Source organism: Somniosus microcephalus, chromosome 2, assembly GCF_052327205.1.
Source record: "Somniosus microcephalus isolate GS21.2 chromosome 2, FLI_Smic_1.0, whole genome shotgun sequence".
In the NCBI taxonomy this organism is placed as follows: Eukaryota; Metazoa; Chordata; class Chondrichthyes; order Squaliformes; family Somniosidae; genus Somniosus; species Somniosus microcephalus.
Genome location: NC_140988.1, coordinates 257,081,278 through 257,098,978, shown reverse-complemented (window position 1 = coordinate 257,098,978; position 17,701 = coordinate 257,081,278). Strand labels below are relative to the sequence as shown.

The 17,701-nt window shown below is 43.2% G+C and overlaps 1 protein-coding gene across 1 annotated transcript in view; it reads right to left on the bottom strand.

Annotated features, from left to right (window-relative positions):
* LOC147123346 (uncharacterized) overlaps window positions 1–17,701 on the bottom strand; it is a 100,252-nt gene that overhangs the window by 39,334 nt on the left and 43,217 nt on the right. The window contains exons 3-5 of the mRNA XM_085971323.1: window positions 15,234–15,817; window positions 8,666–8,813; window positions 6,643–6,808 (exon numbers count right to left, since the gene is read on the bottom strand). Coding sequence (XP_085827449.1) covers window positions 6,643–6,808; window positions 8,666–8,813; window positions 15,234–15,817 — 898 coding nt within the window. The remainder of the gene's footprint in view (window positions 1–6,642; window positions 6,809–8,665; window positions 8,814–15,233; window positions 15,818–17,701) is intronic.

Genomic DNA, 17,701 nt, shown 5'->3' with positions numbered 1-17,701 from the left:
ACAGCACCAACCGCTGTACATGGCCTTCTTTGATCTCACGAAGGCCTTCGACACCGTCAACTGTGAGGGATTACGGAGTGTCCTCCTCAAATTCGGCTGCCCTCAAAAGTTTGTCACCATCCTCCGCCTGCTTCACGACAACATGCAAGCCATGGTCCTGACCAATGATTCCACCACAGACCCAATTCACGTACGAACCGGGGTCAAACAAGGCTGTGTCATCGCACCAACGCTCTTCTCGATCTTCCTTGCTGCAATGCTCCATCTCACCCTAAGTAAGCTCCCCGCTGGAATGGAGCTAATTTACAGAACAAACGGGGAACTGTTCGACCTCCGTCGTCTCCAGTCCAGATCCAAGGTCGTCCCATCCTCTGTCGTCGAATTACAATATGCAGACAACGCTTGCTTCTGCGCTCACTCAGGGGTCGAACTCCAAGCCATCAACACCTTCACCGAAGCGTACGAGAGCATGGGCCTTACACTAAACATCCGTAAGACAAAGATCCTCTACGAACCTGCCCCTGCCACACAGTACTGCCCCCCGATGATCAAAATTCACGACAAGGCCTTAGACAACGTGGACCACTTTCCATATCTCGGAAGCCTACTGTCAACAACGGCAGACGTCAATGTCGAAGTCTAACACCGCCTTCAGTGTGCCAGTGCAGCCTTCGATCACTGAGGAAGAGTGTTTGAAGACCAGGACCTCAGACCCGGCACTAAGCTCATGGTCTACAGAGCAGTAGTGATACCCGCCCTCCTGTATGCCTCAGAGACATGGACCATGTACAGCAGGCACCTCAAAGCACTGGAGAGGTACCACCAACGCTGCCTCCGCAAGATCCTGCAAATCCATTTGCAGGCTAGACGCACCAACGTCAGTGTTCTCACTCAGGCCAACATCCCCAGCATCGAAGTTTTGACCACGCTCGATCAGCTCCGATGGACGGGTCACATCGTTCGCATGCCCGATACGTGACTCCCAAACAAAGCGCTCTACTCGGAGGTCTGACACGGCAAGAGAGCCCCAGGTGGGCAGAGGAAACGCTTCAAGGACACCCTCACAGCCTCCTTGAAAAAGTGTAACATCCCCACTGACACCTGGGAACCCCTGGCCCAAGACCGCACGAAGTGGAGGAGAAGCATCCGGGAAGGTGCCAAACACCTCGAGTCTCTTCGCCGGGAGCAAGCGGAAGCCAAGCGGAAGCAGCACACGTCAATCCAAGCACCCCACCCACCCGCCCCTTCAACCACTGTCTGCCCCACCTGTGAGACTGTAGGTCCCGCACTGGACTCATCAGTCACCTGAGAACTTATTTTTAATGTGGAAGCAAGTCATGCTCAGTTCCGAGGGACTGCCTAAGATGAAGAATGATTCGACTGCTGCCATAGAGGCCTTGGGCTCGAATGTGCAACAGGCTCATCTCCTCGCCGGGACTTGTTGCTGCTACTGGGTTTGCTGTCATACAGATCAGTGGGCATGATGAAACAGCACCCAGTAACAGGGGCAGGTGTGGAATGGGCATGGATGATATTGCTGTCTCTCACATGAAAACACACCCAGATCCAGGTGAGAAAGTAGGCAGGGCCAGGAGCCAAAGTGGTTCAGCCTTCAGCAGGGTCATCTCATGCCTCTGTTCGCGAAGGTCAAAAGCCATCTCTAATCCGTTGCTTCTGATGTTAAGCATGCAGTAGCCTTGCATAGTAGCTTCAGTGGGTTTGTATTATTCCAAGGTGTGCCTGATGCTGTTCCTGGCATGCCCTTCTACAATCCACATTGAATCCAGGTTGTCTCCTGGTGTGGTGATCAAGGAGGGATGCGAGGGCCATGAAGTTACAAATTGTGGTGGTATATAATTCTGCTGCTCGTCAATGCCCAGTTTTCGGCTGCTAAATCTGTCCTTAGTCTGTCCCACTTAACACGGTGGTAGTGCCATACTACATGATGGAAGATGTCCTCATGGTGCAAATAAGAACTATATGGTGGTCACTTTTACCAGTGCAATCATGGACAGACATGTCTGCAACAGGTAGGTTGGTGAGGAAAAGGTCAAATAGGTTAACTCCTTGTGGTGGTGCCCTCCTTACCTGATGCAGACTTATTCTGGCAGCTATGCTTTACAGAAACTGTCCAGCTCCGTCATTGGTGGTGCTATTGAGCCACTATTGGTGCTAGACATTGTACAATACTCGATCTAAAATAGCCTGTTCCCTAGTTGGTTCCTCAGCATACTGATCTAGAAAACTATTTTGCATACATTCCATGAATTTGTCCTCCACACTATTACTGCAAATTTGGTTTGCCCAGTCTATATGTAGATTAAAGTGCCCCATGATTACAGTATTACCCTCGTTATGTGCGCCTCTAATTTCCTGAATCATACTCTGCCCTACATTACAACTACTGTTTGGGGGCCTATAAACAACTCCCACCAATGTTTTCTGCTCCTTGCTGTTTCTTACCTCCACCCAAACTGATTATACTTCTTGATTTTCCGAGCTAAGATCCTTTCTCTCTACTGTCTTCATCCCATCCTTTATCAGGCTACCCCTCCTCCTTTTCCATTTTGCCTATCTCTTCTAAAAGTTAAGTATCCTGGAATATTTAGTTCCCAACCTTGGTCGCTTTGCAACCACGTCTCCTTAATGGCCATTAGATCAAACCTAATAATTTATATCTATGCTATTAATTCATCTATTTTGTTGCGAATGCTTCGTGCATTCAGTTATAGTGCCTTTAGCTTTGATTTATTTCTATTTTTCCCTGATGTCACCTTAGTCACTGATGCCTTATTACCTTTGTTACTCTCTGTCCCTTCCTGACCCACTGCTTATTTTTACCCAAAACTCTGCTCTGCTCTAGAGCCTTGACATTTCTCTTGCTGCTTTTAAATTTACTCTATCCGGAATCCTCCCACCGCCCCGCCCCGCCCCCCCCCACCCCAATTCATTAGTTTAAAGCCTTGTCTACTGCCCTCGTTATTCGATTCGCCAGAACACTGGTTCCAGCCTGGTTTAAGTGGAGCCCATCCCAATGGAACAGCTCCCTCTTTCCCTAGTACTGGTGCCAGTGCCCCATGAACTGAAACCCCTTCCTCCCACACCAATCTTTGAGCCACACATTTAACCTTCTAATTTGCTTATCCCTATGCCAATTGGCACTTGGCTCAGGTAACAATCCAGAAATTATTACCTTTGAGGTTCTGCATTTTAATTTGGACCCCAGCTCCTCAAACTCTCTCAGCAGAACCTCATTCCTAGTTCTACCTATGTCGTTGGTTCCTACATGGACCACAACAACTGGATCCTCCCTTTCCCACTCCAAGTTCTTCTGCAGCTGTGAGGAGATGTCTTTAACCCTGGCACTGGGCAGGGAACACACACTTCAGAACTCCCAGTTGCAGCTGCACAGTAGCTATCCCTCTGGCTATACTGTCCCCTACCACAACTACATTCCCTTTCACTCCCCCCACTTGAATGGCCTCCTGCACCGTGGTGCCATGATCAGCTTGCTCATCCATCCTGGAGGCTTTTCTCTCATCCACACAGCCAGCAAGTACCTCATACCTGTTGGAGAAGGACACATTTCAAGGCTCCTCCAGCACTGCACCTGGGGTCCCCTTACCTACCGGAGTTGCAGTCACACCCTCCTGTCCCTGACTACTGATTAAAACCGTACCACTACCTAACCTAAGGGGTGTGACTGCCTCCTGGATCAAAGTGTCCAGGTAACTCTCCCCATCCCTGATGCCCCGCAATGTCTGCACCTTAGACTCCAGCTCAAAAACTCTGAGCTGAAGCTCCTCAAGATGCAGGCACTTACTGCAAACGTGGTTATCCGGAATCACAATGCTCGCCACAAACTCCCACATGCTGCAGTTGCGGCACACCGCCTGCACTGCCATCCCTCTATGACCTTGTTCCATTTAACTAAATGTGATTACATTTGTTTTTAAGTAACTTATTATTCAGTTTAGTTTCTTGACTACTTACTTGATCTAGATTAAGTTATGGGTAATGAGGACTTTGCAGGGTTGATTGTGCTGAGACTGTCAGCCTTACCCTGATACGATGCCTGGGTTATTGCTGAAAGGTCCATCTAATTTTCTTTAATAGTGGCCTACCAAGCCACCTAGTTGGTCAATTAAGTAATGCAGGATTGAAGTCACGTAGGCAAGACCAGAAAGGGTGGTAGGCTCGCTTCCCTGAAGCGCATTATTTGGGTTTTTATGACAATCTGGAATCTGTCATGTCATTTTTTCTGGGTGGTGCTACCCCACAAATTACCAGATTTACTGAATTCAATTTCACAATTTTGAAAATTAAATTCAGAACTTCTGGGTTGCTAATCCAGTACCACAGCCACTAGGCTACCCTATCCAATAAGATGCCAAGGTTTCAAATTGTCTAGTTTAGTCTAAGTTAATGTCCAGGGATGGAAATGGAGTCATTGGCAAGGAAGCAGAGATTATGGATGAGCAGAGTTTGTGGAAGGGCAAAAGTATAACAGCAGAAACTGTGACAAACAGGAACCACATGCTAAATGCAAGATTTAATACATTAAGGCAGCTCTCTCAGTAAGTTAGTAGATATAATACAACTTGCATTCATCAGGATCTTCCTTGGAGATGCTCCTACTCTGCCACTGTAACTTCTCCAGGAGAGTGAAAGAAACCCAATTTACATGCGTACTTCTGGCAAAGTTATGGCGGCAAAGCGGGAGCAACTCCGAGGAAATTCTCAACCTCGGTTAACAAGGTGAATTTCTGGTAATCAAGAATTGGCTCTGCATTCCTAATGACTGGCTTTCTTTCCCTTTTTTCTGAAACAATGTTGGAAGAAATTTGCAAATAAGCCAAAACAAGAGTTTTGTCTAGAATAAATTTTCCTCCAATTAAAAGTGACAGAAGTGCAAAACAGGAATGTAATGTGACAAAGAAGAATTTACACAAATTTATTATATTACTAGCTGATCTGTGATATTGCACATTGGTAGTCTAGGGTCTGCAGCAGTTGAGGTTTAGCTGCTAAGCTATTTTGTCACTTTAAGGACATTGTTCAGGTACTGTTTATGGGAAATAGTAAAAATAAGACCTGAGGTCAACCAGAGTGTAATTGTTGATTGATAAGAGAAATTTACAGATTGCTTGGTGTTTGTAAATTTCTGCCTCCACCTCATAAAAAGCATGCCTTTTTTAAAAAAAATTAACATTTTGGATAGTGACAGACACTTTTAAAAAAGTTTAGTTAAATAATTATGGATAGACATAGGGAGGATTTAAACTGCTAGCGGGTTTCAGGCATGAAATCACATTTTCAGTTAAATTGCCGCCCACCTGCAGCAGAATGAGGCCAAAGCGATTTGAGGCAGGAAAGAAAGAACTTGCATTTATATTGCGCCTTTCACGATTTCAGGATGTCCCAAAGCACTTTTCAGCCAATTAAGTACAACATTGACTGCACTTCAAAAGTAATGTAGGAAACGTGGCAGCCAAATTGCGCACAGCAAAATTCCACAAACAACGTGATAATGACCAGGTCATTTGTTTTAGGTGTTGTTTGTTGGATACACATTGGCCAGGGCAACAGAAGAACTCCCTTGCTCTTCTTCAAATTGTGCCGTGAAAGTGGGCAGGAAGCAGCTGCTGGCCTGCAGAAATTGGCCGCCTGCCAGCATTCAGGTAAATTATGGACTGATGGGTTTTTTTGGGGGGTGGGGGGGGGGGGGGGGGGTGGAGCGGGAGAAAATGGGCAAGGGAAGCCTAAATATTCCTTGTGGGGCATGAAGCAGCACTCCATACCTCCTGGCCCCACAACAGTGGAAAAAAAACTTGCTTTGAATGGCCTCCTCTGCTCCCAATCCTCTTCTCACTTGGCTTTACCTGGAGGGAAAACCACAGTGGCATCCTGATATTCAGGGTTGAATTAAAATCGTGGTCAGGGCCCAATAATGTTATTGGATCCCAATCTGCATATTATAGAAGGACCTCACCAGCTTCAGGTGGGTGCCTTTGTTGCCTGCTCAAAAGAGCAGGTTAAAATAGAAGATAGCGGAATACAGGCACGATATTGGTGGTAAGTCATGCAGTCGATTTTGTTGGCTGGGTATGATTAAAGTCAACCTCATCATAGATAAAAAGGGATAGAAAACCTTATTTTCAAATTCAGTATTTTAGGCAATACAAACCATATTTTGATACAAACTTAACTTTTGTCTTCAGAATTTTCCTTTAAAGTAATCATTTAATGTTCTAAGCACCTACTGAAAAATATGCATTAAGGCTTTGTTGGTTTTGCAACCTTTGCTTCTGAAATATATATACCGGGGTCAATTTTACCATTCGTACTCCCACTTGGGAGTCTCATCTATCGGGAGCATAAATCAGAAAATCGTGGGTGTACTACCCACAATTTTCCAAAGGATAGAAATTATTGGCAGCATGCCTATACATACTTCCAGCAGGCGAGGCTCTCTGTCAAAAGCAAAAATTAGTAAAATTGCAATTATGCAATATAAATCTTTTTTTCATTTGAATTTTGTACCTTCGTAAATAAATGCTCTGCTTCATTTTCATTTAGTAAAGTCTCTACATCAAATCCACTAAGCTACCCAAAGATAAAAAATGTTCCCGAAATAGTTACCTTCCATCAAGTTCTGGATACATGCTGACTCCATTTTCTAAAGCCTCCAAAAGCTGTTCTGCTGTCACTTGAACAACCAAGAGTGGGTCCACAATAGGCAGAACCAACAAAAGATCATGCATGGTGAAATCACCTGGTGGGTGCAAGCGATCTGAGCGCAATGTACCTAGGAATTTGAAAATATTGATTATTTTGTAGATTCATTCCAGATTATCAAACTTTGAGTTCAGGGTGTTTATATTTTCTTCATTTTTTTTCTTAGCCTTATTTATTTTCACTGATTTCTTTGGAATCCATCACTGATATATATATAAAACCAGGAGTAGGTCCAGTCACTTTATGATAGTATGTGCAGAAAATGGTGGCAAAGCAGCACAAAAACCTTTTTCACAACACCTCATTTAAACATTAAAGTATAGGAACAGGGCTGGGGCCCAAAATACTTTTGCAAATGGGTGATCACTCAGATCAATTCAGAGTTTGAGTTCAGATTAGGCTTGTGAGAATCTAAAATCTAGGTTCAACAAAGCAAAACTTTGAATTTGCAATTAGCAGGTCAACATGGTGGCAGTTCTTGCATGTTATTTAGCATAGCTGAAAATACTTGAGGGTAATGGAAGTGGGGTTTCATCTATGCTAATGTGCCAGAACAAGAACCACTATTATTCTAATTTTGCAATGGATCTGTACTATTCATAAGGCCACCACTCCCACCCCACTAAACTACCAGGGATTGGAAAACATCCTGCTCAATAGATTACGAGGACTAAACCATTCAAAATTAACGTGTGTCAAATGTATACCCTGTCAATACCCAAGCTGTCAATAACAGACTCTGTAGGCATCCCGCAGGTTAAGATTTATTTTCCAATTCTTTCCCCTTTCTCGCTCCTCTCCTGAAGGCAATAACATGTGGGGGAGCATGGTTCCACAGACAGCTGGTAAACCTCCAGTACCTCACTATAATGCCAATTTTTCATATTTGAGCACAGACAAAGAGTGCCAGCAGGCTATGTGACCATGCAGGCAGAATAATTCGAAACTAATCCTGTCTTCATTTAACAACTGAAATACAGTTCCGAGCACAAGTCACTGGATAGCAATTAGGAGTGGGAACTCCCGAAATAAAACATGACTGTGCATAAGTTCCCAATTTCCAAGAGTCATGACGATCCATTATAGTTGGCAGCTTAGTAGTTGAACTGTGTAGTGCATGATATAATTAATCCAATACAAAATAATGAATTGGATTTTTTTGTTACATCAGATGTACATTTTTATAATGTACATTGCTAATTCAGACTAGTGTAGAGGTTCTTTACAATCATCTTGACTCCTTCCAGAAGGTTGTGGGTTCAAGTCTCACTCCAGAGACTTGAGCACAAAAATCTAGGCTGACACTCCAGTGCAGTGCTGCACTGTCGGAGGTGCCGTTAAACCGAGGCCCCGTCTGCTCTGTCAGGTGGACGTAAAAGATTCCATGGCACTATTTCAAAGTAGAGCAGGGAAGTTCTCCCTGGTGTCGTGGCCAATATTTATCCCTCAAACATCATCACTAAAACAGACTATCTGGTCATTATCCCATTGCTGTTTGTGGGAGCTTGTTGTGCGCAAATTGGCTGCCATGTTTCCTACATTACAACAATGACTACACTCCAAAAAGTACTTCATTGGCTGTAAAGTGCTTTGGGACATCTGGTGGACATGAAATGCACTATATAAATGTAAGTCTTTCTTTTATTTTTTCCAGTCCCTGGAAACCATAAAAGTATATGGTGCCTATGATTCTATTTAAAATTTGAAATGATAGCAATCCCTATCCATGCACCTTAGCACAGAAAAAAACTGCCCTATAGCCTCTTAGAATGACTTTACCTATGCTAAGTAGCAGGGATAAGAACTACCAACCATGCTGACCTCAGTTTTTAAATCTAACCTTAAGCAAGATTTGTTCTTATTGGAAATGATTTGAAATAGTTTCTACTATATTATTCTAAACAAGGATAAATTGGGAAAAATATACCTGAATTAAGCAATGCCACGTCAGCATGAGTAGCTTCAAGCATGGCATTGGTAACAAGATTCCCTAGACTGCTCTCTGATTTTCTTACTGTGGTAAAACGTCCATCCAGTTCTACCTCTATCTGACATAGCACTTCTCCCAATAGGTGCTGCACGGATAAAAAAAACAAGCATTTGTGACAAATGAAGACATCACAGTTCGTTTTGTTTATGGTTAATACTCTAGGAATTTGACAATTGGCACTTACATCAAAACAAATCTCAGTTCATATTAATAATATGTCCACTAATTCAAATAACTGCAAATTAACCAAAACCTTGCTGCAGAGATGCCCATGAGGCACCCACAAAGTCAAACTACCCGTAATTAAATCAGAGAGCTTTCTACCAGTAAGATGGGAGCAATGGCAAAAAGCTCTACAGACCATCTAACAACTTGCAGCTTCAAGACAGGTTTACCAAGAACTTTGGGGCCTAAGCGATGAGTAATAATTTATGATGTCAAAACAATACAACATTTATTTAAGTTATTGTAAGTGGTGTTTTAGAATTCACAGTCCCTTTCCAGAAATCTTCCACTCAAAAACAACCTTACCAGTTAGGTAATAAAATATTCTTCTTCACCATAGCATCCTCCACATACTGCAAGGAGGCTCCATTTGTCCAGACAAAACCTCTGTAGTCGGGCTGGCCTACTAGAGCTGAGGTCACCCTCAGCTTTAGCAAAAGTATAGGAGTTGTTGCAAGAACATTTTAATATTGGCCCATGAAGTTGATCTAAATCTAGTGGAATGGCTAATTAGTTACCCCAAATCATTCCTACTTATTAGATGATAAGAAAATAGCTAATTAAGCATATGCTGCATTATCTATTTTTAAAATGGTAGTGGCAGATACATGTGCACTATTTGATACAAAAAGTTTTATGAAAAGCAATTCTTCTGTGAACATAATATATCAATTGACCCATACAGACAGAAGGTCCAAGGTTATTCCTGGTCTGTTTTGAGTTCTCTGATCTCAACCGGGCTTGCACTAGGGGCTTGATAATTACCCTCAGCACTTTGGAACTATGGAGCAGAAATCAGTCAGGCAACACTCACTGTCTAAGCTCTGAAGAATGGCTACTGAGGCAAACTATATTCTAGCATAGTCAGTGCATTCAGGAGAGGAAAAGGGGGAAAAACATTTTTTTTAAATCTAAGTATGCAAACAGTGAATTTCAAAACTGAGATGTGCACAGGACATAAATCAAGAATGGTAATTTTCTGCTCTTGACGAAATGAGTCCTCCACACTTCCTATATCCAAGCAATGTCTGAGAAAGTACGAGAAATATTCCTGGTTACTTCGTTACAGTTACTATCAATACCTACCTTGCTTCAGAGAAGCCCATAAGGCACCCACAGACCAAGCTGAATGACCCTTAAATGAACCGTAGAGCTTTCTACCAGTAAGATGGTAACAATGGCAGAAAGCTCTACAAACCATCTAACAATTTGCAGCTTCGAGACAGGTTTCCCAAGAACTTTGGGGCCTAAGTGAAGCAAAGTTCACAAGTGAGTACAGTTAACCCAGTGCACAGATAAAAGCTAATACCATCAATGCAATTCCAACTACAAAGTAAATGAAAGGAAGGGATAACAAGCTCCTGGTTTTGATAAAAATGGGATGATACATTTGAACACTGTGAGGAGGACACAAAGAGGTATAGACACGTTAAGTGAGTGGGCAATAAGGTGGCAGATAGAGTATAATGCGGGGAAATGTGAGGTTATTCACTTTGGTAGGAAGAATAGAAAAGGAGTATTTTTTTTTTATTTTTTTTTTTTTTTTTAAATGGTGAGAAACTAGTAAATGCTGGTAATTAAAACAGAAAATGCTGGAACTACTCAGCAGGTCAGGCAGCATCTGTGGAGAGAGAAACAGAGTTAACGTTTCAGGTTGATGACCTGAAACGTCAACTCTGTTTCTCTCGCCACAGATGCTGCCTGACCTGCCGAGTAGTTCCAGCATTTCCGGTTTTTATTTCGAATTTCCAGCATCTGCAGTATTTTGCTTTTGTATTAAATGTTGGTGTTCAGAGAGATTTAGGTGTCCTCATACATGAAACACAGAAAGTTAGCATGCAGGTACAGCAAGCAATTAGGAAGGCAAATGGCATGTTCGCCTTTATTGCAAGGGGGTTGGAGTCAGAGAAATCAACGGTTTAAATCAAACGTGGCCACAGTAAATAATAATTCTAATAGGTCTAAGAGCATTAAAAAAACAAGCCTGAAGGCTTTGTGTCTTAATGCGAGGAGCATTTGTAATAAGGTGGATGAATTGGCTGCGCAAATAGAGGTAAACAAATATGATTTAGTTGGGATTACGGAAACGTGGCTCAAGGATGGCCAAGACTGGGAACTCAACATCCAGGGGTATTCAATATTCAGGAAAGATAGGCAAAAAGGAAAGGGAGGTGGGGTAGCATTACTGGTTAAAGCAGGGATTAATACAATTGTAATGAAGGATATTAGCTCCGATGATGTGGAATCTGTATGGGTAGGGGTAGAATTGAGAAATACTAAGGGGAAAAAAACATTAGTGGGAGTGGTATATAGACCTGCAAACAGTAAGGCGGAGGTTGGGGATGGCATTAAAAGGGAAATTAAAGAAGCGTGCAATAAGGGCACAGCAGTCATCATGGGTGACTTTAATCTACATATAGATTGGGCCAACCAAATTAGTAACTATACTGTGGAGGAGGAATTCCTGGAGTGTTTACGGGATGGTTTCCTGGACCAATATGTCGAGGAACCAACCAGAGATCAGGCCATCTTAGACTGGGTATTATGTAACGAGAAAGGATTAATTAGCAATCTTGTTGTACGAGGCCCCTTTGGTCGGAGCGATCATAATATGATCGAATTCTTCATTAAGATGGAGAATGAAGTAGTTGACTCAGAGACAAGGGTCCTCAATTTAAATAAAGGAAACTACGATGGTCTGAGGAGCGAGTTGGGTAGGATTGATTGGGGAATGGCACTCAATAGGGTTGACGGTGGATAGGCAATGGCAAACATTCAAAGACCGAATGGATGAGCTACAGAATTTGTTCATCCCAGTTTGGCATAAAAATAAAACAAAAAAGGTGACTCAACTGTGGCTAACAAAGGAAATTAGGGATAGCGTAAGATCCAAGGAGAGGACATATAAATTGGCTAGAAAAAGCAATAATCCTGAGGATTGGGAGCAGTTTAGGAGTCAAAGGAGGACAAAGGGATTAATTAAGAAAGGGAAAATAGAATATGAGAGTAAGCTAGCAAGGAACATAAAAACTGACTGTAAAAGCTTTTATAGATATGTGAAGAGAAAAAGATTGGTGAAGTCAAGCGTAGGTCCCTTACAGTCAGAATCAGGGGAATTTATAAATGGGAAACAAGGAAATGGCAGACCAACTAAATACATACTTTGGTTCTGTCTTCACAAAGGACGACACAAATAACCTCCCAGAGATGCCGGGGAACATAGGGTCTCATGAAAGGGAGGAACTGAAAGAAATCAGAATTTGTAGGGAAATGATGTTAGGAAAATTGATGGGACTGAAGGCCGATAAATCCCCAGGGCCTGATGGTCTACATCCCAGGGTACTTAAGGAAGTGGCCCTAGAGATAGTAGATGCATTGCTGGTCATCTTCCAGAACTCGATAGACTCTGGAACGGTACCCATGGATTGGAGGGTAGCTAATGTTACCCCACTATTCAAAAAAGGTGGTAGAGAAAAAGCGGGGAATTATAGACCGGTAAGCCTGACATCGGTAGTGGGGAAAATGCTAGAGTCTATTATAAAAGATGTAATAGCAGAGCACTTGGAAAGCAGCGACAGGGTCGGACAAAGTCAACATGGATTTACAAAAGGTAAATCATGCTTGACTAATCTACTGGAATTTTTTGAGGATGTAACTGGTAAAATAGATAAGGGAGAACCAGTTGATGTGGTGTATTTGGACTTTCAGAAGGCTTTCGATAAGGTCCCATATAAGAGATTAGCGTGCAAAATTAAGGCACATGGGATTGGGGGCAAGGTATTGACTTGAATAGAGAACTGGTTGGCAGACAGAAAGCAAAGGGTTGGAATAAACGGGTCATTTTCCGAGTGGCAGGCAGTGACTAGTGGGGTACCGCAAGGATCGGTCCTAGGACCCCAGCTGTTCACAATATATATTAATGATCTAGACGAGGGAATTGGATGTAATATCTCCAAATTTTCAGACGACACAAAGCTGGGTGGGAGGGTAAGCTGTGAGGAGGATGTCGTGAAACTCCAGTACGATTTGGACAGGTTTGGTGATTGGGCAGAAACATGGCAAATGCACTATAATGTGGATAAATGTGAGGTTATCCACTTTGGTGGCAAAAACAGGAAGGCAGATTATTATTTGAATGGCAATAGATTGAGAGAAGGGGAAGTGCAAAGAGACCTGGATGTTATTGTGCACCAGTCGCTGAAGGTAAGCATGCAGGGGCAGCAGGCGGTTAAGAAGGCAAATGGTATGTTGGCCTTCGTAGCAAGAGGGTTCGAGTGCAGGAACAAGGATGTCTTGCTACAGTTGTACAGGGCCTTGGTGAGACTGCACCTTGAGTATTATGTGCAGTTTTGGTCACCTTACCTGAGGAAGGACGTTCTTGCCATGGAGGGAGTGCAGCGAAGATTCACCAGGCTGATACCTGGGATGGCAGGAATGACGTATGAGGAGAGATTATGTCGATTGGGCTTATACTCACTGGAGTTTAGAAGATTGAGAGGGGATCTCATCGAAACCTATAAAATTCTGTCAGGTCTGGACAGACTAGATGCAGGAAGGATGTTTCTGATGGCCGGGGAATCCAGAACCAGGGGTCATAGTCTAAGGATAAGGGGTAAGCCATTTAGGACTGAAATGAGGAGGAATTTCTTCACCCAGAGAGTGGTGAACCTGTGGAATTCTCTGCCACAGAGGGCGGTGGAGGCCAGTTCATTAAATATATTCAAGAAAGAGTTGGGTATATTTCGAGGCTAAAGGGATCAAGGGATATGGGGAGAAGGCAGGGACAGGGTACTGAAATTGGATGATCAGCCATGATCTCATTGAATGGCGGAGCAGGCTCGAAGGGCCGAATGGCCTACTCCTGCTCCTATCTTCTATGTTTCTATAAGAATAAGGTATTCTTGCTACATTTGTACAGGGCCTTGGTGAGACCACACCTGGAGTACTGTGCACAGTTTTGGTCTCCTTATCTGAGGAAGGACATACATGCCTTAGAGGCAGTGAAACGAAGGTTCACTAGATTGATTCCTGGATGAGAGGGTTGTCCTATGAGGAGAGATTGAGTAGATTGGGCCTATGCTCTCTGGAGGTTAGAAGAATGAGAGGTGATCCCATTGAAACATATAAGATTCTGAGGGGGATTGACAGGGTAGATGCTGAGAGGTTGTTTCCTCTGGCTGGAGAGTCTAGAACTAGGGGGCATAGTCTCAGGATAAGGGGACGGCCATTTAAGACTGAAATGAAGAGGAATTTCTTTACTCAGAGGGTTGTGAATCTTTGGAATTTTCTACCACCAAGGGCTGTGGATGCTGAATCGTTGAGTGTATTCAAGGCGGAGATAGATAGAGTTTTGGACTCTCGGGGAATCAAGGGCTATGGGGATTGGGTGGGTAAAGTGGAGTCGAGGTTGAAGATCAGCCATGATCTTATTGAATGGCTCGAGGGGCCGTATAGCTTACTCCTGCTCCTAATCCTTAAAAAAAAGACTAAAAACCACTCACTCTGTGTACCTGGATCTCACTAATCTTCCAAGTCGAGACAAGTACTGCTAACAGAGCAGTTGTCCATAAATCCTGAACCTACACAGAGGTTCAAAAGCGAATACATAATCTTGTGAACAGGATTAAGGTCCCAGGGTTTATGCGTAAAACATAATTTGCACCAACTCATGGAACAAGTCAGTAATTCACCAAAAATTGTGACAATAGAAATCAAGGTTTGTGGATAGGAAGTATGCACTCTATACAAGATTTTTAATAATGTTCAGATATAAATCTACATGCATCTTTCAAGAACAAGAGGACCCAGCATTGACCCCTAGGGTACACCCCACTCCATTTCTAAGCCTTCTCCAATCCAAGTAAACCATTAATATTAAACCTTTGCTTCCCATCGCTCAACTAACTTTCTATCCATGCTACATTTCCTCTTGTACCATACACATGCTTTTCAAAAAAAACTTCCTTTTAATTATATAGATTTTTCTTGGCATCATAATTTGTACTGATATTATCACACAATAGGGATTTTACTTTATTGTTCCCAATTTTGCCTGGTAAAACACTTTTTCCACTTTGTAGCTTAGAATGCAGATGTTTTGCACCAGAATGTTTTGTAATACCAGTTAATATTGGCCCATTAACTGAACAGCAACCAAGTTAGTTGTAAGTTATGTATGCCATCATAAGAGTGAAGTATGTTCCACCAACCGCCTTTGTTGTTTAGACGCACAGATGGGATGAAAGTACATCATTAAAATAATTAATTGTTACCAACATACCTCCAGATTAAAAGTAAACTCTTGGACAATGTTGTTCACAGAGGCGTCTTCCTCCAAATCTTTTGTAATGTCTATCTTCTGTGTGGTGTACTTGTAATTATTCTCACTAGTTCTTGTAATGTCAATTTTAGTTAGGCTTCTGAAATCTGATCCACTTTTGATGATAAGAGTCCCATTAACCACTTTGGTGCCATAGTCATGATCGTGGCCTCCTAGAATCAGGTCCAATCCATTAGCGTTCCTTGCGAGTCTAATATCATTACTCCATTTCATGTGTGTCAAAGCAATTAGAAGTTCTGCACCTTTGGCTCGAAGATCTTGAGAAAGTTGGTCAGCAACAACGACATAATCAATAAAGTTCACACTCGACTTATCAATAGTTGGTAAAGTATCAATCCATTCTTCCTCCACTAAGCCCATCAAGCCAATTTTTATACCATTCCATTCCATTATCCTGCTTCCTATGCCATGTCCTAATGGCTCAGAAGTAAATAAATCATACACATTGCTGAGCAACCAAGGGAAATTCATCTCTGATATAATCTCTTCCAATAGGTCAACTCCAAAGTCAAATTCATGATTTCCTGTAAACAAAATGTACTGATACAGTTCTGGTATTGTCAGCTACTCAGATATATCAAAAGAGCATTAGCTTCAATAATTGAGAGAAATTACCTTAACTTGATACAAAATTTGACATCTAATGAATAATAAGGGGAATTATATGCAAGGCAAATAAAAAAATGTAGTCAAGGATAGTCAGTAGATTGAAGAATTTTGTTGAAGCTAATTTCAAACAAACGTTTGCAGAAGAAAATGAAGCTTAATAGTTTGAAATTTAATTTAATTTATTTTATACTAGCTGGGGGGCCCGGCGTTGCCAAGACTTTTTTGTAAAACAGCAGTTTACAGGGCCGCGCGGTTTATGTCCGGCCGCTGCTGCTCCCCCGCTCTGTGTCTCGGGCCGAGCGGTTGTGAGGCCCGGCCCGAGTGACCCCAACTCTGAGGGGGAGGGAGAGAGACGGGGGGGGAGAGAGAGAGAGAGAGAGAGAGAGAGAGAGAGAGAGAGAGAGAGAGAGAGAGAGACGGGAGAGAGAGAGAGAGTAGAGAGACTGGGGGGAGAGAGAGGAGAGAGACTGGGGAGAGAGAGAGAGAGAGACTGAGGGGGAGAGAGAGAGAGACTGGGGGAGACGGGGAGAGAGAGAGAGACTGGGGAGAGAGAGAGAGAGAGAGAGAGACGGGGGAAGGGAGAGAGGGAGAGAGAGACTGGGGAGAGAGAGAGAGACTGGGGAGATAGAGAGAGAGCGTGCGAGAGAGAGATTGGGGGGAGAGAGAGAGAGACTGGGGGAGGGAGAGACTGGGGGAGGGAGAGACTGGAGGAGAGAGAGAGATGGAGAGAGAGAGAGAGAGACTGTGAGAGAGAGACTGGAGGAGGGAGAGTCTGGAGGAGGGAGAGAGACTGGGAGACTGGGGGAGAGAGAGAGAGACTGGGAGAGAGAGAGTGCGAGACTGAGGGGCGAGAGAGAGAAACTGGGGGGGGAGAGAGAGAGAGACTGGGGGAAGAGCTAGAGAGACTGGGAGACAGAGAGAGAGATAAAGAGACGGGGAGAGAGAGAGAGAGATGGGGGGAGAGAGAGGGAGAGGGCTAGAAATTGGGTATCGCCCCATTTGGAGAGGGAAGGAGAGAGAGACAGAGAGAGAGAGGGAAGGAGAGAGAGAGAGAGAGAGGGGGAAGGAGCGAGAGACAGAGAGAGAGGGAAGGAGAGAGAGACAGAGAGGGAAGGAGAGAGAGAGACAGAGAGGGAAGGAGAGAGAGAGACAGAGAAATGCATTTCCTCCTAAAATGCGAAAAATTCAACACATCAAGAAACATATTATTCAACAAGCTAAGCCAAACAACCCCAGATTTCAAGGAATTGGATGACCTGTCAAAATTGAGATTAGTCCTGGGAGAAGGAGACAGACCATACCTTGGGGCCAAATATGTAACAACATGTCACAACCTGAGGACTGTTTAAAATTAAGACTGTTTAAAATTAATATTGAACGTACCAAATGAAGTACAAAGACTGTTTAAAATTAATATTGTTTAAAAGTAATATTGTATGTACCCAACAAATGTCAAATCGATTGACACCTACAGAATGTTGGAAAACTGTACCTTTTTGCTATGTAAGCTTTGGCAATATGGTTCTCTGTAAACTTTCATGCCAATAAAGCATTTGAATTGGAATTGGAATTGGATTGGGAGTGTGAGAGAGAGAGAGAGATTGGGAGTGTGAGAGAGAGAGATTGGGAGTGTGAGAGAGAGAGATTGGGAGTGTGAGAGAGAGAGATTGGGAGTGTGAGAGAGAGAGAGATTGGGAGTGTGAGAGAGAGAGAGAGAGATTGGGAGTGTGAGAGAGAGAGATTGGGAGTGTGAGAGAGAGAGAGATTGGGAGTGTGAGAGAGAGAGAGAGAGAGAGAGA